Consider the following 15,257-nt stretch of genomic DNA (forward strand, 5'->3'; position numbering starts at 1 on the left):
AGGAAAGAAATAAGGAGTGTGGGTATTAAGAGACAAGAAGCTACAGACAAGCTGGGGTCTTATTTTAAGGAAACTTGTTTGTCCAAAGCTTAGGGGGCAAAAGACGAATTCTTGGACAAAGAAAGTTTTCCTTATGCATTTGTCTACTTCATAAAGAAAGAACTATTTGTGTGTGGACACAAGAGGAACTCTTCGGGATGTTTTAAAATTTGGAAACTAAAGGGACTTTACATTAATGAAACTCTGCATGTAAACATTAAATAACCAGAACTGCATAATAGGCAGATAAGTTGTATCAACCAAGTGCCCTGTGTGCTAATTCAGATGCACTTGACAAGGTATCTAAGACTAAATGCCACCATATAAAAAGGGATTTTATGAAGAACAATCTGTGGCATGAAAACATTTTTTCCTTTTTCTAAAATCTGACACAAGATTCTAGGCTTTACCAGAAATTCATCTTTCTTTCCTCTCTTTTCCTTATTTTCTGTGTTAATTCTAAAGACTATACTACTTTAAATATTTTGTATTGGGCACTACTTATTGAATAAACATTTCTAGGCCAATTAGTCTGTGCATCTGGGAAGGATAAGGTTCAGGTAACTATGAATCAAAGTGTTAGTCACTCAGTCATGTCCGACTCTTTGTGACCCCATGGACTATAACCCACCAGGCTCCTCTGTCCAGAGGACTCTGCAGCAAGAATACTGGAGTGGGTTGCCATTCCCTTCTCCAGGGGATCTTACCAACCCAAGGATCAAATCTGGGTCTCCTGTACTGCAGGTAGATTCTTTGCATTCTGAATCACCAGGGAAGCCCCATACATAGAAGTTAATTAAGCCCTTGGGTTATGTCTTGGAAATTCCCACCCACACGTCCACATGACCATCAGATGCACTTACCTGCCCCTAACATCACAGATGGATTACTGGTGTTTGTGCAGCTAGTAATGGCAGCGATTACCACAGAACCATGAGCAAGGGTGAACTTGCTGTTATTATAGATAAATGTCTTATGGTCATTATGATGGTCTGGAGCAACCTGGAATCCTTTAAATCCTTGCTATAGGAAGAAAAAAAGAAAAAAAAAATATGGTCAAAAGTTTTCACTTTGGAAGGAGAAGAAGCACTTTGGTAATTATAATTCTTAAAACATAAACATCTCAGCTCGTAAACTCTGAAATGCTACAGAAAAATGAAAGTTCCCTTTCCTCTTTTAAAATCTTTATAAAAGGGAGTCATGATTTCTGAATCTTATTTTGCTTTGAAATTATTAACAATTACCTCCTTCCCACTTTAAATACTGAAATGCTAAAACTACAAATTTAGCTTAAAGTTAGTCTAACTAGAGCAAATTAGTACAGATTTAATGGCAACAGAGGGCACAGACACTAACCATAAGGAAATTTAGAAAAAGTGCCCTTTTGGCCAGATTCAAGCATGAGCAATGAGGTGAACACAGTGCAGCTGAACATTTGGTAAAATGCTGATGTCCCATGGATAAAACCCATCACAAATCTTAATCATTCATTTGGGAAATGTTCACTGAAAATCTGCTGTGTACAAGATGCTCTGCTGGGCACTGTGTGGGATACAAAGGTGACTGCAACATAAATCCTATCCTCAAACTTAAGAGTCTAATAAAAGAATCAGACATGCAAATAATATAAAGTACCAACAATGAAGTTAAAGGATATGAAACGCCATCACAGGGGTTTAGACTGATGCCAGAACGTTCAAATGAGGGAGAGATGACATTGTGCTATGAGATCTGAGGTCATGCTGTGGAGGAGCTGAGAGATTGGGGCATGCTGGTGAGGAAGGGCATGTAGGCAAGGGTGGCATGAACAAAATTAGTGGCCAGAATAGCTTGTTCAAGCAGAGTGAACGCTGTGGTGAGAGTCATGTGAAGAGTGGATATGCTTTGGAAAAGGAGAGTTAGAAAAAATGAAAAGGAGGGTTGAGTGTGTTTATAGGCAATAGAGGGCTGTAAGGAAGCTGCTCAGCTCTTAGCTAAGGTGGGAGGAGGCACCAAGAGGTTCAGTTTGGAGAGGAAAGGCCTTCAGTACTAGGCTTCAGGAAGATTCATCATCGAGAGGTGTGAAAAGAAGCCTGTGCATGAAGAAGCCAGGCATGGGGAGGGTCTCCACCCACCTCTCCCAGCTCCCTACCTTGGCCCCCAGGCAGCTCTCAAAGTCCTTTTTCATATCAGACACGGCAACTTTGTCCTGAGGCCTTTTGGGTCCGCTGCAGCAAGGCACTACTGTTTTCAAGTCTAATTCCACAACCTGTCCACCCAGAAGAAAAGGAACCATAGAACTGGCATTAAACCCACAAAGAAAAAAACACAGCTGTGCCAGAGAATTTACACCACAACAATAAAAACTAACAAACCAAACTACCACATTCAAAACCAAGAAAGTCAGGGTCCCTTGTTAACACTGAAGGGAATTTCCAGAGAGCCAGATGAGCACTTTGGTAGCATGAGACAGGCAGAAGCCTTGCCCACTCTCAGAAAGACCAGGGTGGGCACTAGGCTGCTGTGGTCTTCCACCTGGCCCTCTTTATAACGTAGCTCATACATCCTTTCTATTGCTGAAGTTAGTCTGAGATGTGTTTCCTACTGAAACGACAGATAAACCATTGTAATTTTTCTAAGATGACTTGGGGGGATGTTGTCATTAAGTCATCAATGCCAAGAAATGGGCCCTAGTCTGATGGAGTATTTCCTTCCCTCAGTGTATTAATAATAGGAAAGGAAATAATAGTCCCACATCTGGTTTACCCTCCGATCTTGGCTGTAGAGAAAAATGTGGGTTTAGTTTGCACCCTAGACAATGAGTAAAGATAAGCAGTGGATAAATCTGAACTGATTGGCTCACACTTAGTTGATTGGCTTGCGCTTTCATTTCTTTCCCATCTATAATTTTGATGAGCTTATCAGCCTTTAAATAGATCCAGTCCTTCTAAACTTCTTATCCAAGGGTTGTCTAAGTAAGAGGAATAAATCAAAAAAGGAGACACTCAACTTAATGGCCAGGAAGAACGGGGGAAGTTATGTTACTTTGTTATGTCTGCAATTCCTTATCTTTTTTATTTTTTCAGCCTTTAACACCCTGTTTTTTTGTGATAACTTGGCAGTGACTAATTTCCTACAAGTACACCCCCCTAAGAAAAACTTTCACAATTAAAACCACAGGCTTGAGGAAGAGGAAACGTGTTCAATGAGAGGTGCTCCCATACCTGGGCAAAGTCTGGGTCTTGAGAGGAGTCACTGAAGTCCCGAAACATTCCTACAGCCTGAAGATACTGTTTAATATGCTTTACTTTTTCTTTGTCACGACCTAATGGGCATTTTAAGAACAAGCAACAGATATCAGTATTTTCTGATGAAACTAATACCTTTAGCAGCAACTGCATAAATAATGGGGATTTCACTTAAAACACTCCAAGCCCTCTGCTGACACTGCAGCCTGCAGGCTCATGGTCTGACTTTCCAAATGATGCTGCTGTTTACTAGGGACCATGAACCAATCTGCTGTTCTACCGAAGGGACTGTTTTCTGAAAAGGATTCTAGTCTTGGTTATAAGTACTCCTCTCTCTGGGTTATAGTTCTTTTTTTTTTCCCCCCAATTATTTGGCGGCACTGTGTGGCATGTAGGATCTTAGTTCCCTGACCATGGATGAAACATGCCCCCTGCATTGGAAGCATGGAGACTTAAATCACTGGACCACGGGGGAAGTCCTGATTATGGTTCTTAATTAAGAGGCTCCTAAGGCTCAGCAAATTGCCAAAGTGCCCCTCCTATGCATCTGCCTTCAACTGGCCATAGACCCTCAACATTCTACATTAGTCCTGTTAAAATAGTAATTTCCCCTCATCTCCTACCACAGACCACGAGCTATGTGCCCAGCGCTGTGGGCTATACTTTTTCAATGCATTATTTCAATATCTAATCCTTTATCCCGACATTCTGAGACAAACATTATTATTATCCTCATGTACAGATGAGGCAATAGTGGCTCAAGAAGATTAAATAACTTTTCCATGGAACACAGGCTGTAAATGGCAGAACCAGGAACCAAAGCTGAGTTTAACTCCAAAGTTCAAAGTCCTAACTCATGATACTGTATCACCAAGAATATGACCCCAAATGCTCTGCTGTTTCATTCAGAAAGCTCCTGGTTGCAGGAGATAGTACGCATGGTTTGCCCAAATGGACATGCAGTCCTCCCATTTCTCTGACAGTAAATTAAGACTGCTGGAGAGCTTGATTCTTGGATCCACATCAGATCAGCATTTTTTGTCTGCCTGTTCACTTTCACTGACTTGTCAAGGTCATCAGCTGTCAGCATGGATCTTGTAACAGATGACTGTCTGATCTTCATTAGCATATTTGTCGTGACCTGTTGTTGCGTTCCAGTGTTCACTACACCCCGTGTCACCCTCTCCATGAAAACACATGAGAGAAATTTCTCTTAGGTTTCCGTTTAAGAAAGGGTTCGCCTTCTCTAAAACCATTTGTTTCATTTCAGTAGATGTTAGAAATTCAGTACCAGATCAGTAAGAGGTTCAGCGACCACCTCTAGATCACAGAAACCAATCTTATCTCTGGGCGTAGTTTGCAGCTTTCCCCTCCCCACCATCTCTTCCCGTCTCTTTTTAGGGCGATGCCTCTACTGTTTAATTGAGGGACAGAGGCAGAAGGTAGCACCCCGATTTTCAGCTTTCTCTGAACTATACAAAGGACCTTCTGTTCTCAGGGTTCTGCACTTACCTGTCTGCACCAGGTACTTGATACTAACTTCATCAACTGGGAAAAAGGCGGCAGTGGCCCCATACTCTGGACACATGTTGGCAATTGTAGCTCGGTCGGCAATGGACAGTTGGGCTACTCCTGGCCCAAAGAACTCGACAAACTTGCCTACTACCCCAACCTGGCGGAGGTGCTGAGCAACAGGATAATAACAGAATTTGAGATTTGATAACCCACATTTTTTTTCAGTATTTATTTACTCTTTATGGTCACGCCAGGCAGCATGCAGGATTGTAGTTCCCCAATCAGGGACTGAACTCGTGCTCCCCACATCTGGAGGGCAGAGTCTTAACCATTGGACCAACAGAGAAGTCCTGATAACTCATTTAAAATGCAGAACTAGCCCCTTGCAATTTTCATAAACCAGCCTTGTGAGTCAACACAAACTAAATTAGCCCAATATATTTTGGATTATGGGCTTCCCAGGTGGCTCAGTGGTAAAGAATCTGCCTACCAATGTAGGAGACGCAGGTTGGACCCCTGGGTTGGGAAGATCCCCTGGAGTAGGAAAGGGCAACCTGCTCTAGTATTTTTGCCTGGAAAATTCCATGGACAGAGGAGCCTGACAGGCTACAGTCCATGCGGTCACAAAGAGTCAGACACGACTGAGCACACGTTATAGATTACTTTTAAAAATAAAACTTAAAAAGCAAATCAACTAATACAACATGGTACCCTGCAGTAGATCCTAGAACAGAAAAGGGACATTACTAAAAAGACTGGTGGAGTTTCTAGTTTAGTTAAAAATGGCATACCAATGTTAACTACTATTTCTGGTAAATGTACCATGGTTATATAAGATGTTACCATCTGGGGGAGCTGAGAGAAAGGTAACAGAACTCTGTATTACCTTTACATTAAATCGCCTATAAATCTAAAACTATTTCAAAACAGTACTTGAAAAAGAAAAAATAATATAAAAACACAATATTAAGAAAAGTTTTTCAAAATGAGAAAACTTTCTAAAGATTAAATAAATTCTTTCAACTTAAATAAAGTTACGATTTGCACTTGCTGAGTAAGCAAATGCCTTGTTTCCAAGTGTATAATGAATGAATATCCTAAAAACAGGTATAAGGTAACCAAAAGATTCAGGCAGTCTGACTCCCACATCTTTTCCATGCAAGCCATCAGTCAGAGCTGCAGCATCAGTGACCAGCTTGGGCCTGCATGAAATCAGTTTCATGAAGTGTGGACAACCACGTGGACAGGCTCTTCTGATTATGTGGAATTCTGCCAAATTTTGTGGGTAAAGCCTATGTTATTCTACACTTGAACGATGTGGACATCTCTGATAAACTATAATATTCAAACATATCCAATTCTGATTTCCATGAAGATTAAATCAAAAGTATAGTATCCATCCCAAATACCCCAAGCCTCCAAACTATACAACCAGAAAAAACTTTGTGATAATAAAAAAAATTACTTTTCTAATAATCTTTCAAAATGAAACTGCCTTCTTTTTGCAAAGCAAGCAAATCATCATAAAAGATTACTTCCAACAAGGGAAAAAACAAACAAACAAAAAAAACTAGTATTTTCCAGCTTGGAAAAACATCCGTTACAATAATGTAACTTAAAATACAGAGAAAGAAATTTTAAAAGTCAAAAATTATTCATAGAAAGAGTTTGTTATTTACATACAAAGAAGAACCACATGGAAAAAGTACAGAAGTATAAACATATGCATGGAAATGATTTTGTACAACCTCAGCATAGTGATTATCTCTAGAAATGAGGACGGTGGCTTCAGCCATAAACATTACATTTCACTTCTTTAAAAAATGTACATACAGAGACAGCTCTGAAGCAAAAACAGCAAAATGTTACCATCTGTTAAGTTTATGCGGTGGGCATATAAGTGTCATTTTAACTTCTGCGTATTTAAACTATTTCACGGTTTCAAAAACATTTTTTTTTAAATAAAAAGATCCATGCAGCAACAGAAGAGTGACGTGAACCTAATGATCTGAAATTTGACCACAGAATTCTCGCCTTGTTGCGTCTCTTTTAAAGTCATCAACGTACTGTTTCCTAGCATTTCTAGAGCACGTGAAAACCAAGAGAGAGTCCATCAAGGACTTCCTTCCAGTTTGTCACTGAGACTCTCTAAGACCCCAGAAGAGGCAGCACTTGGGTACCTTGGTGATGGTGAGCACGATGTCAGTGGATGTGACCAGGGGGTGGGGATTTCCCACCAGCCTGTAGCCGATCACCTGGGGAAGCACCATGCTGATTGGCTGGCCCAGCATCACAGCTTCTGCTTCGATACCACCCACACCTGTATGTAATAATGGTTTCATGACTCCTCAGGCATAGTTCAGTATCATTAATAAGTAGTCAACCCACTTACAGTATTTTACTAGTGTAGAGTTATATTTCCATAAAGAACGGTTATCTTTCCTCTATTTCCCTCTACAGAATTTTTAACAAGTGTTTCTCAGAGTGTGGTCTCCCAACATCTAGATCAAAATCCCCACGATTCCACACTGAAAAGGAGAGTGAGGGTCAGGAGTATCCATTTTTAACAAACTCTCCAGGTGGTTTTCATTTATTTCAAATGTCCCTAACCCCTTGTTCCAATTCATTCTTCCAAACATAATACTGACTGCGTAAAAGGCACAAAACACTTTTCAGGGTACTGGAAATATAGCAGTAAGCAAAACAGACAAAAATACCTCTCCGATATTTGTTGGTCACTCAAATTCATGCTGCTGGAATGTAATGGGATCAAAGTATATCGAAGTCCATGCCACAGACCAGCATATACGGAATAGGAACCCGAAAAAGCACTCACCCCAACCAAGGACACCCAAACCATCAATCATGGTGGTGTGCGAATCTGTGCCCACAAGGCTGTCTGGGTAGTAATATCCATCCTGATCAAAGACCACTCTTGCCAAATACTCCAGATTCACCTGGTGGATGATTCCTGAGCCCGGTGGAATAATCCTCATGTTGCAAAAGGCCTGAGAGCCCCACTAGGGTTGAGAAATGGGAGGAACACTGTGAATGCCAGACACACGTTTATGCAGCTCACCTCTCCCTCACGCCCCACACATATGAAGAATCAATCAATGGAACCAAGCTCTGCCCGTACCTTTAAAAATTCAAATCGTTCTTTATTTCTTTCAAATTCCAAGTCTTGATTCTTCTTTAAACTGTCTGCCCTGTCAAAGAGAACAACTAAACAAATAAATTTTAAGGCTTGAAATGTTACCAAAGTTATTGATGATAATAAACCAAATGGCATATCATCTGTAGGCCTGTTGGGTGGTAATACATTTATTCACATGGCAAAGAAGAGTTAATTAAAGGAAAAACAACTTTATTTTTGATTCAGGTGATTTTTTTTTACAATGCCTTTAAACATGGTAGGTAGAAAACATTGAGTGAATCTAAGTAAAAACTATTCTAATCATAAAGTCTGAGTCTTAGGAACAGACTTAAGACATTTATGAGGAGAACAGCAGTTTAGATTCTTAAAGAAGCCTTCTTTCCATACATCCTTCTCATCTGTGGCTTTGTTACGACACCTCTCTGAGCTGAGCCATGCCTGGGCCTGGCATTTTCATCTGTTTTATGTTGGGGACAGGAACCCAGTGATGCCAGGAGGCACAGGAATTTGTAGGATCACAACCTCCTATCCTCCAAATGGAGGTTTACAGGGCAGATGGTGCCACCCAAGAACATCTATAAAACCCAAAATACATGCCAAAGTTTGCTCAAAGTCATTCCATCCATCAGGAAGGACATGGACAATGCAGAGCATCAGGAAGCTTTTCTAGAATTTTTATAATCAAACTACATTGTTTTGAGTCAAGGTAGAGTAAGTCATAGTGGTAACTCTGCATGCTTAGCACACAGGAAGCATTTGTAAACTATGTGTCATGGACTGAGTGAACATAGGAAAGGACAGTAAAATTAATAGCTAAGAGCCAAGTCAGGCCTCACTAATTGATAGTTAACGCTTACTGACATTACAAGAGCTAGGCACTAAAGTGCTTTACATTTATTTTCTAATTTAGTCTTCAAAATAGCCCTTCAAGTTAGGGGCAGTTAATATCCACATTTTTTTCCAAAGGAGACAGACAGAAGGTAAGGTGCTCAAGACTACCCAGCAAGTAAATGATGGAATTGGTACTGAAACCCAGGCAGTTTGACTCCAGCATCGATGTTCTAAATCCCTATACTGTCTCCTTGCAGTAGTAGTTCCAGAAACTGCAGCAGTGGTGCTGGTATTGTAATAGCGACAACTACCATAATAATTACAGCAGAAGCCAACATGCGAGATCGCAAGAGGCATACAGACTTTACACACATGAACTCACTCAATCATCATAACAACCCCTCACGTAGGTACTACTATCATCCCAATGTATAGAAGAGGAAGCCAAGGCACAGAAAGATTAGATAATTTTTCCAAGTACACTGAGGGCTTCATCCCTCCGGTCCCCACTCATGTCTTCAGGTCCTCCACCTTCATCCTAGTACACTGAGGGCTCCATCCCTCCACCTTCATCCTAGTACACTGAGGACTCCATTTCTCCAGTCCCCACCCGTGTCTTCAGGTCCTCCACCTTCATCCTAGTACACTGAGGGCTCCATCCCTCCACCTTCATCCTAGTACACTGAGGGCTCTATCCCTCCAGTCCTCTCCTGTGTCTTCAGGTCCAGATCCATATTCCCAATGTATCCTGAGCATCTACACCAGGAACACTTTGGGCACCACAAATGCAACAGGTCAAATCCTAATGTGTGACCTTCCTCCCTGCATCTCCTTCTTGTTCTTATCTGTCCATCTCTCATCTAATGATCTCCTCTTCTCCCACTTAGTACCTACAGCTATCAGAGTATTTATTCCAGAAACAGCCTCCTGTCTTGTTTCTCTCAATCTAGTCAACCTATCTTTTGTACTGTCACCAGAATTTGGTTTTCCAAAATACAGATCATCACAACCCATGCTGAATCTGCCAGGGGATCCCATTTTCTAAATAAAGTACAAATCCTTTTCTTTAAAAAACAAGGTCCTTCAGTCTGACCTCAGACTTCCTCCATGCACTCTCTCCCATCCTCCAGTCCAAACTTTCAGCTTCAGCAGCACTGTGGCCTTCATACTCTCCCACACCACACTTTCCTCATGCCTTCGCATGCTCTGTTGTCTCTGTGTAGAATGCCTTTCCAGTTCCTTGTGGTAAACATTCCTGGGGACCTAGATTAAGTGATACTCCTGGAAGAATCTCCCAACTCTCCAAGTTAGAAATTTCATTCCTACACTTATTAACTGCATTCAAGCTATGCATTCTCTAATCTCTCTGCTTTTTAAGACTAACCTGCTTCTTGAACAAATACTAGCACACAATAGGTCTGTTAAATAGAATTATTTTTAATAAAAAAAAAAGGAAAGGCATCTTGGAACATTATTTTTAATCATGTATGGCCCTGCTCCATCTCTTCTGCCGTACTCTGAGCACACAAGGACTCCCAGTCATTATGCCTCATCCTCCTGTCTCTAGAAGGATATCAGAGCTCCTTACAGCAGAAGCAGGGCTGGAAGAAGATCATTTAACCCGCAGAATTTTGGGACCATCAGTTTGATATAAATGACACAGTCACAGGACAAGCAGAAGCCAGAATGTTTAGGCTGCTTTATAATATGTTAATTCTAAGTTAAAAAAAAAAAAAAAAAAGAAACCCACCAACAACAACCCTTTTAGTCACTAAAACAGAACAACTTTCATGCTAACCTTGGCTCTTTCTTTAACTTAGTTCTAGTTATTCAAATGAATAAACAGACCTAGAATTCAGAGTTTTCCACCACTCAGAACTGCCCTACATTTACCCAACCTGGTGAGTTTTTAATAAGATCTCTGAATGTGAATGGCCTCACAGATTGAAGAGGAAATGTCCCCTTATTTACATAAGTTGAAATCAGATCTGGATGTAGTTCAAAGTTTCTGAGTATTACATTTAATGGTACTCCAGAAATTCACAGAAAATATTTATAGAGGAAATAGTTCGTAGTTCGGACATGCTTGAAATCTGGTTGGAAATTGTTATATTCTTTTTGGGATTTTAAAAAAGGTTATTTCTGAGATAACTTTGCAAAACATTATAATTATGCATTAGTTAGATCCTTGATCCCTAAAGATAGTGTGAAGCCAATTACTAATATTCAAACCAAGGAAAAAGTTTAGAAATACTTAACTGAGAAAATTCACCATCCTGCCACCCCTTACCCAGTTGTACTAGTTCATTTCTGGAAATAGCTGGAAAAAAGCCCACAGCACAGAGTTCCACAAAAGCTGAGACGTATCACATTTAATTCTTTACAAAAATGAGGAAACAGACTGGGAGGTCAAATTGCAAAACCAAACTCAAGAAATAAAAACAAAACACTAGCAATGAAAATGCTTCTTACAGAAATGTTTCTCTTGAATTAAAAAAAAAAAAAAGTGTTTGTTAGATTTGGGTATCATTTTGGATCAAAGCTCAACCTTGGACTTTGCGTTTTTCAAAACAATATTTTCAGTGTTACAATGTAAATGAAAAAGGTCCATAAAAAATTGAAACCAGAGTTGATAGATGTCACAGCTTAAAGAGGAAACCAAGTCACAGTTGGTGCTGATTCAGATTCTTGACCTACTTAGAGAGTCAGGAGTTCTTTGAGTTTTGCGTCAAATAACTTCAGACATTAAAACAACTGCAATTTTGTCTCCACCAGTATTTTTACCTTCCAGGCAAGGGAAATAAAGGTAAATCCATGAAGACCAATAAGAGTCTTCAAGAAAGATAAAAGTGGCCTATGATTTTGTGAGGTTGTTGTTCAGTTGCTAAACCGTGTCCGACTCTTTGTGACCCCATGGACTTCCTTGTCCTTCACTATCTTCCGGAGTTTGCTCAAACTTGTGTCCATTGAGTCAGTGATGCCATCCAACCATTTCATCCTCTGCCACTCTCTTCTCCTTTGCCTTTGTGAGCTTACTTTTTATTCATTTCTCAAGTGGGACTTTAGGAAACATACTTACTCTTCAATAGGACAATAGTTTGTGTATTTTTAACTCTTCCCTTTGAAATCAAAATATTAGATTGAGCTCATGTAATTTAAGGGAAAAAAAAAAAAAGCCTAAGGATGGGTTTAGAGTCCAAAGGAAAGGAAAGAGCTGGCAAGTATCCAGTCTGCTTGTTCCAAGAACTGACAGTTCAGGAGACAAAGCAGATTTCTCTTGATTCCTGAATTTTTCTGGTTTGGATATTGTCAATACTAATTTGAGAATGGCCAGTTTCTATGATTCTCTTAAGCCTGTATGGAACCCGCTTAAATTGCCAAGGAAGCAAATAAAGGTTTTGGGTTTTTTTCCCCTTTGTGCGGTTGGTTTCACATTCTTAAATGAACTTCTATTATAAAAACAACAGCTTCTTATTGTAAAAATAAAGAATAGTTACAATCGCTTAGCAGTTCGGCACCTCTCTTTCCAATGCTTTAACCTCTGCCTAGCTTTTCATTGCAGAGAAGGCAATGGCACCCCACTCTAATACTCTTGCCTGGAAAATCCCATGGACAGAGGAACTTGGAAGGCTGCAGTCCATGAGGTTGCTGAGGGTCGGACACGACTGAGAGACCTCACTTTGACTTTTCACTTTCATGGAGAAGGAAATGGCAACCCACTCCAGTGTTCTTGCCTGGAGAATCCCCAGGGACAGGGGAGACTGGTGGGCTGCCATCTATGGGGTCGCACAGAGTCGGACACGACTGAAGCGACTTAGCAGCAGCAGCTTTTCATTGAACTGAGATCACTCTACACAGGCAATTTCTACCTGGCTCCTTGAGCTAACACATGAGCATGTTCCAAGTGTTATTAAGGATTTAAATATAACCCTAAAGGTTACTTAATATATTTATTTTAAGGATGTATATAATTTAATAAATCACTCTCGTTTGTTGGGACACATAGAATGCTTTTAGGTTTTCTCTATTATAAATAATACTTTAAAGAGCACTATTTAGTCACTAAGCTTCTGCTGAATTTCAGAAATCTATAAAGGGTATGTTTAGAAGTAGAAATCGCAGGACAAAGGATATGGCAATTTCTAACGATCCAAATACACAGTGCTTTCATTATTTCTAATTTCCAGCTCTATCAGCAGTGTATAAAAGTGTCTCCATCATGACACCTTTATAATTAGTAACATTTATTTTCTAATCTTAACTATGTTGATAAGAGAAAATGGCATCTCAAGGGTTTAATTTACCTTTTTATTACTTGTAAAGTTGAAAAGGCTTTATATACTGTTTACCATTTTCTTTTACTGTGACATGTCTACTTCCCTTTGCCCATTTATTTGCTGGGTTTTACTGTTTCTTTTCTTTTTTTTTTAATAGGTTACACATACTCTGTATATATTAAGGCTATTAACTCTATTGAAAATATTGTTCAAGTTATCTCCTGTTAGCTTTGAAGTCCTTACATCTATAGTTTTTGTGCCTTTGTTTCATTCATTGCCTCTCAATTGAGAAAAGTCTTTCTCATCAAGACATCTGACACATATAAAGTTACATTTTCTTCTAAATGTTTGATGATTTAATTTTAAAAATATTAATGCTTTCAATCATAGGTACTGTTTTTTCTACCAAAGAATTGATTTTCCCAGCATTGTATGCAGAACAGTTATTTCCTTTTAACTAAGGTTCTATCTAAAGTTGGAAATAATTTTACTTAGTTATATTTCTAGGTGAAGTTATAAGCCTTCTAGCAGTACCTGGCTGCCCTCCCTGTATTCATATCCTTGTTGTGTAATCTTGCAGTTACTGGAGTGTATGCCTCCACCCCTGACTTTGGGCTCGACCTCGGGCCTTGCTATGATTAATGTCATTGTGAACAGAAGTGATCAGACGTCAGTCCCTCATCAAGGCTTCGACAGATACTGCAGGTTCCCGCTTGCTCTCTCAAGCCTCTGTGATGCCCAGACAGCTGCTTTCTCCTTTAGCCTGGGCTCCCAAAGCAGCCCACAGAGAATGGGGCAGGCCCAGCTGCCCTGCAGGTGTGCAGTGTAAGCAGTCAACCCAGTCAAGGCTGGGTGAGGCACAGTTGCCCAACCGCACTCAGCTGAGGTTAGCGGACCTCCCAACTAATTGGTAGATGTTTAAGAGATACATTTTTATCATCTACCGACACTGAGATTTTACTGGTAGGTTATTGGTAGGGTTATGGCAGGAAGAGAGAAGCGGGTATCCTGAACAGTAGAAGGAACAGCGGAAAAGAAAGGTACGGACATTATGGACACTTGTGTGGAGAGGCAGAGATGGCTAGATATAAAATAATTACTTGGAATTAAAAGAAGAATAAGGATCCAGTGGTTAGAAAAAGCAAAACAAAACACCAAAACTCTTTTAAGGTCACACACATACTTGTACTAACAAGCTCCCCTGGCAGAAATCTGTTTGTGATTTTCACCCAAACTTCAAGCTTAAACACAGCCTGCTCCCCCGAAGGAAGTAAATAGAAAGAAAAAAGAGATTAATGTCCCCATCACTAAAAAAAAAAAAAAACTTCAAGGGAAAATATATAGTAAGTTTGAGTTTTTCTGAATATGTCTTTTAAAGATTTTTCTTCTTTTATTTAACGATACACACATACACAAGACTTATACTCCAAGATTTTGCACAAAGCAGAAAACCCAAATATTAATCCTGGTCTCTCACCTTCTGTTGAAATCAACCTGGATGGAATGATCAATGACAAGATCAGCAGGACAGATGGGGTTTATTTTCTCTGGATTGCCTCCTAACTTTTTCACAGCATCACGCATGGCAGCAAAGTCAACCACAGCTGGCACACCCCTAAGAAATGGGAGAATTAAGCAGAAGACAAATCTGTTAAACAAGTGTTATGCGGGTTTTTTCCAGCTTTTGTTTCTACTGAAAATATTGGCAAGAGGGCTGTCTCACCAGTGGAGCAAATGATAGATGTCAGAAAAGTGAAAGCTGCTAAATATATTTCCTTGAGTGGAAATCACATCAGTAATGAGCATCATGGCTGAGTGGTACCTCTATATGCAATTTTATTCCTGCATTAAAGTTCACAACCAATGTGGTTTAGGCAGAGAAACTGTCAGAAAGCTGGCACTTAATAACTTGGGAACTTTTTCTGTTATTACTGTTCCCTACTCACATGGTGGGCTAGCAAAGTCCTGGGCAAGACAGAGATCACACCCTTCAACTTCAAATTTAAAGGAATGGATGTAACTCAGAAAAGCGGCTGTGAATCAAGTTTATATTAAATGCATCCTTCCTTTTTATTATATTAGAGACTAAAATATGAGTAATCATCCTCTAAAAAAATGAAATTTGGTCGCCAGAAGGAATAAAATAACATTGTTTAAAAAAATGAAAAGGTAGTCTGTGAAGGGGTGAAGGGCTTCCCTGGTGGCCCACTG

At 39.9% G+C, this 15,257-nt stretch overlaps 1 protein-coding gene across 2 annotated transcripts in view; it reads right to left on the minus strand.

Annotated features, from left to right (window-relative positions):
* ACO1 (aconitase 1) overlaps positions 1 to 15,257 on the minus strand; it is a 64,958-nt gene that overhangs the window by 19,129 nt on the left and 30,572 nt on the right. For both annotated transcript variants that reach the window (XM_086414887.1, XM_086414886.1), the window contains exons 4-11: positions 14,524 to 14,661; positions 7,921 to 7,990; positions 7,618 to 7,801; positions 6,962 to 7,101; positions 4,779 to 4,950; positions 3,243 to 3,343; positions 2,171 to 2,287; positions 903 to 1,062 (exon numbers count right to left, since the gene is read on the minus strand). In XM_086414887.1, the coding sequence (XP_086271013.1) occupies positions 903 to 1,062; positions 2,171 to 2,287; positions 3,243 to 3,343; positions 4,779 to 4,950; positions 6,962 to 7,101; positions 7,618 to 7,801; positions 7,921 to 7,990; positions 14,524 to 14,661 (1,082 nt within the window). The remainder of the gene's footprint in view (positions 1 to 902; positions 1,063 to 2,170; positions 2,288 to 3,242; positions 3,344 to 4,778; positions 4,951 to 6,961; positions 7,102 to 7,617; positions 7,802 to 7,920; positions 7,991 to 14,523; positions 14,662 to 15,257) is intronic.

This window comes from Bos grunniens, chromosome 8, assembly GCF_055505025.1.
Source record: "Bos grunniens cultivar Pamir isolate PY7600 chromosome 8, Bosgru_T2T1.0, whole genome shotgun sequence".
In the NCBI taxonomy this organism is placed as follows: Eukaryota; Metazoa; Chordata; class Mammalia; order Artiodactyla; family Bovidae; genus Bos; species Bos grunniens.